Here is a 3,506-nt window from a genome sequence, read left to right on the forward strand (position 1 = left end):
TGTCAAGCAATGGCAGGGGGACAAACACAAACATATATATATATATATAATGCAAGAGAGTTAGGGGTTGAGGATTCAACCCACTAAGGGATAGTATCTATCCAATATACTGCTGGGAGGGTACTACAAAATAAGTTAATTAATTCAACGGAATACACTGTCTGCAAGTCGTTGGGTACCGCATATTCTCCATTTTCTAATTGCTATATATATATATATATATATATATGTATGTATATACATACATACATACAATGGGCTTCTTTCAGTTTCTGTCCACTAAATCCACTCACAAGGCTTTGGTTGACCCAAGTCTATATAGTAGAAGACAGTTGCCCAAGGTGCCATGCAGTGGGACTGAGCCCAGAACCTTCTGGTTGGGAAGCAAGCTTCTTTCCACACAGCCATACCTGCGCCTATGGTCCACAGTTTTACATTTGTGAGATGAGGAATATATATTTTGTATACTACAGTTCTATATTAACCACTACGCCATATGACATAGTGGTTAAGAGTGCAGGCTACTAACCCCAAGATTCTGAGTTCGAATGCAGGCAGTGACCTGAATAATAATAATAATAATAATAATAACAACAACATCGAAAAATACCTTAGGAACGAGAACCCAGGTTTGAAATTTCCCCAAGACACCTGATGAAGGCTGGAGGATATATCAGCTGAAATGTTGTGTTAACAACAAACAAGATGAGGATAAATATGTCAATTGTAAATAATTTTGTATAATGTTTATATTATTCAGACTGGTGTCCTCATCTTGACTATTGATTTCACTACGTCTCAGCTGTTGTATGCTCCAGCCTTCTTCAGGTATCTGGTGTTGAACTTAGTTGTTGTATTGGAATTCAACACAAGACACCTGAAGAAGGCTGGAGTGTACAACAGCTGAAATGTAGTGAATTCAACAATAAAGATGAGGACACCAGTTTGACTAATATAAACAGTGTGCATAATGTGTCCACAGTTATCCTCTTGTCTCCAAACAATCAGACTGTCATTTCTTTCATCTTACCTTCCCATTTATAGTTGATCAAAATTGCCATCAGATTTTTTTTTTCAGCTTCTCTGGCAGTGAAGATAATTTCAATAAATCAAGAATTTATTTGGTATTTTATTTAATGTCTTTATTCATCAATGTTGTTCAAATTTAAGCATCGGGTCATTGTGAGTTATTTCTCTTTAGTTTTGTTTTAATTATGCATAATATCTACACACAGAATGTTCAGGCTAAATAAAAGTACATGTATAACAAAAAACAACACAAATTGATGTAGAACATTTTATATAATCCTTCATATAGTATATTTTGTGTTTCTATGTGATTTTCTAATACTTACTGATAATTTTACTCAACTGTAGGCAGTTAACTAATATGATGTATTAACATCAATACAATTACTCAAGGGTCATCTCTGTGGTTTAACCCTTCAACATTCAGATTACTCTGTCAAATGTAATGCTTATTTATTCATATTGTTTTTTAATTAATCACGCACTACCTTTCAGCTTCAAGATTTCAATGGTGTGTTTGCATATTTTTAGAATGACACTGTAGGGTAGGTGTGAGAAGTTGGATCTAGTCAGTTTTAGTATAAAACAGGTAGAATATTTGGGCTGGATTAAATGCTAAAGGGTTAAATATGATTTTGTGACATCCTTTATAAAGTTGTAAATGACACAAACATATTTTATGACAATGTCAGGAAATATTCCAAGCATTCATTCAAGTACAACAGCATGACAGTAACCTTAACATCAATTCTACATAACTGAACTCAAATATGGCAACAAAATCTTTGTTTTACTACAAATATCACATGGATTTCTTTCCTGATTTAACATAAGTTGTTGTTGTTGGCACTCCATCGCTTATGACGTCGAGGGTTCCAGTTGATCCAATCAACAGAACAGCCTGCTCGTGAAATTAACACGCAAGTGGCTGAGCACTCCACAGACACGTGTACCCTTAACGTAGTTCTCGGGGATATTCAGCGTGACAAAGCTGACCCTTTGAATTACAGGCACAACAGAAACAGGAAGTAAGAGTGAGAGAAAGTTGTGGTGAAAGAGTACAGCAAGGTTCGCCACCACCCCCTGCCAGAGCCTCGTGGAGCTTTTAGGTGTTTACACTCAATAAACACTCACAACGTCCGGTCTGGAAATCGAAACCGCTAGTCCGCTGCCCTAACCACTGAGCCATTGCGCCTCCACATAAGTAGGTCTAGATAATTAATCAGTCTTGGAAAACAACATACTGCAGATATCAATATTGTATTTCATTTAAATATGAGTATGTTTGTGTCGAGATAAAGCACCACTTTGAGAGAATGTTTTACTGCAGATATTACAGTGGTATGGTTTCTCACCTGTGTGGATGCGTTTGTGGCAAGATAAGTTACAATTATGCATAAATGCTTTACCACATATCTCACAGTGGTATGGTTTCAATCCAATGTGACTATATTGATGAGATGATAAAAGACTGCTGCGGGAGAATGTTTTGTCACAGATGTCACAGTGGTATGGTTTCTCTCCTGTGTGGATACGTTTGTGGCATGATAAATTACACCTATGGGAAAATGTTTTGCCACAGATATCACAATCATATGGTTTCTCACCTGTGTGAATACGTTTGTGTTTAGTCAAGTGACCACTTTCAAAGAATGATTTACCACAGATATCACAGTGATATGGTTTCTCTCCTGTATGGATACGCTTATGAGAAGATAAAGTACCACTTTGAGTGAATGCTTTACCGCAAACATCACAATGAAATGGTTTCTCTCCAGTGTGGATACGTTTGTGTTTAGTCAAATAGCCACTTTCTGAGAATGTTTTATCACATACATCACAGGAAACTGGTTTCTTTGTGGGATGATAATTTATTGTTTCTAGAAAATGATTTTCCACAAATATCACAGTGGTATGGTTTCTCTCCTGTATGGGTACGTCGGTGGGAATACAATGTACCACTCTGAGTGAAGGTTTTACCACATATATCACAATGGTAGGGTTTCTCTCCAGTGTGGATATGCTGGTGGGATAATAAATTACTACTTCTAGAAAATGACTGTCCACAAATATCACAGTGGTATGGTTTCTCTCCTGTATGGACACGTTTGTGGGAAGATAAAGTACCACTCTGAGTGAATGTTTTACCACATATATCACAGTCGTATGGTTTCTCTCCAGTATGAACATGTCTGTGTTGAATCAAATGACTACTTTCAGAAAAGGTCTTACCACAAATATCACAGCAATGTGGTCTCTCTCCTGTGTGCATACGTTTGTGTCGAGACAAATTAGCACTGCTAGAAAAGTTTTCACCACAGATATCACAGTGATGTGGTTTTTCTCCTGTGTGGCGACGTCTATGTTCAAATACATGACCACTTTGGGAAAATGTTTTACCGCAGATATTACAGTGGTATGGTTTCTCTCCTGTATGGACACGTTTGTGGGAAGATAAAGTACCACTCTGAGTGAAT

General features: G+C 37.0%; 2 protein-coding genes across 4 annotated transcripts in view; one reads left to right on the forward strand and one right to left on the reverse strand.

Moving 5' to 3' along the window:
• Positions 1-3,506, forward strand: part of LOC106881366 (zinc finger protein 883-like) — a 102,497-nt gene that overhangs the window by 86,717 nt on the left and 12,274 nt on the right. The gene's annotated exons all lie outside the window — the stretch shown is intronic.
• LOC106881365 (zinc finger protein 239-like) overlaps positions 2,299-3,506 on the reverse strand; it is a 5,898-nt gene continuing 4,690 nt past the window's right edge. Inside the window, exons 2-3 of the mRNA XM_052969131.1 lie at positions 2,982-3,494; positions 2,299-2,587 (exon numbers count right to left, since the gene is read on the reverse strand). Of these exons, the coding sequence (XP_052825091.1) occupies positions 2,299-2,587; positions 2,982-3,494 (802 nt within the window). The remainder of the gene's footprint in view (positions 2,588-2,981; positions 3,495-3,506) is intronic.

The sequence above is a fragment of the Octopus bimaculoides genome, chromosome 7 (assembly GCF_001194135.2).
Source record: "Octopus bimaculoides isolate UCB-OBI-ISO-001 chromosome 7, ASM119413v2, whole genome shotgun sequence".
Taxonomy (NCBI): Eukaryota; Metazoa; Mollusca; class Cephalopoda; order Octopoda; family Octopodidae; genus Octopus; species Octopus bimaculoides.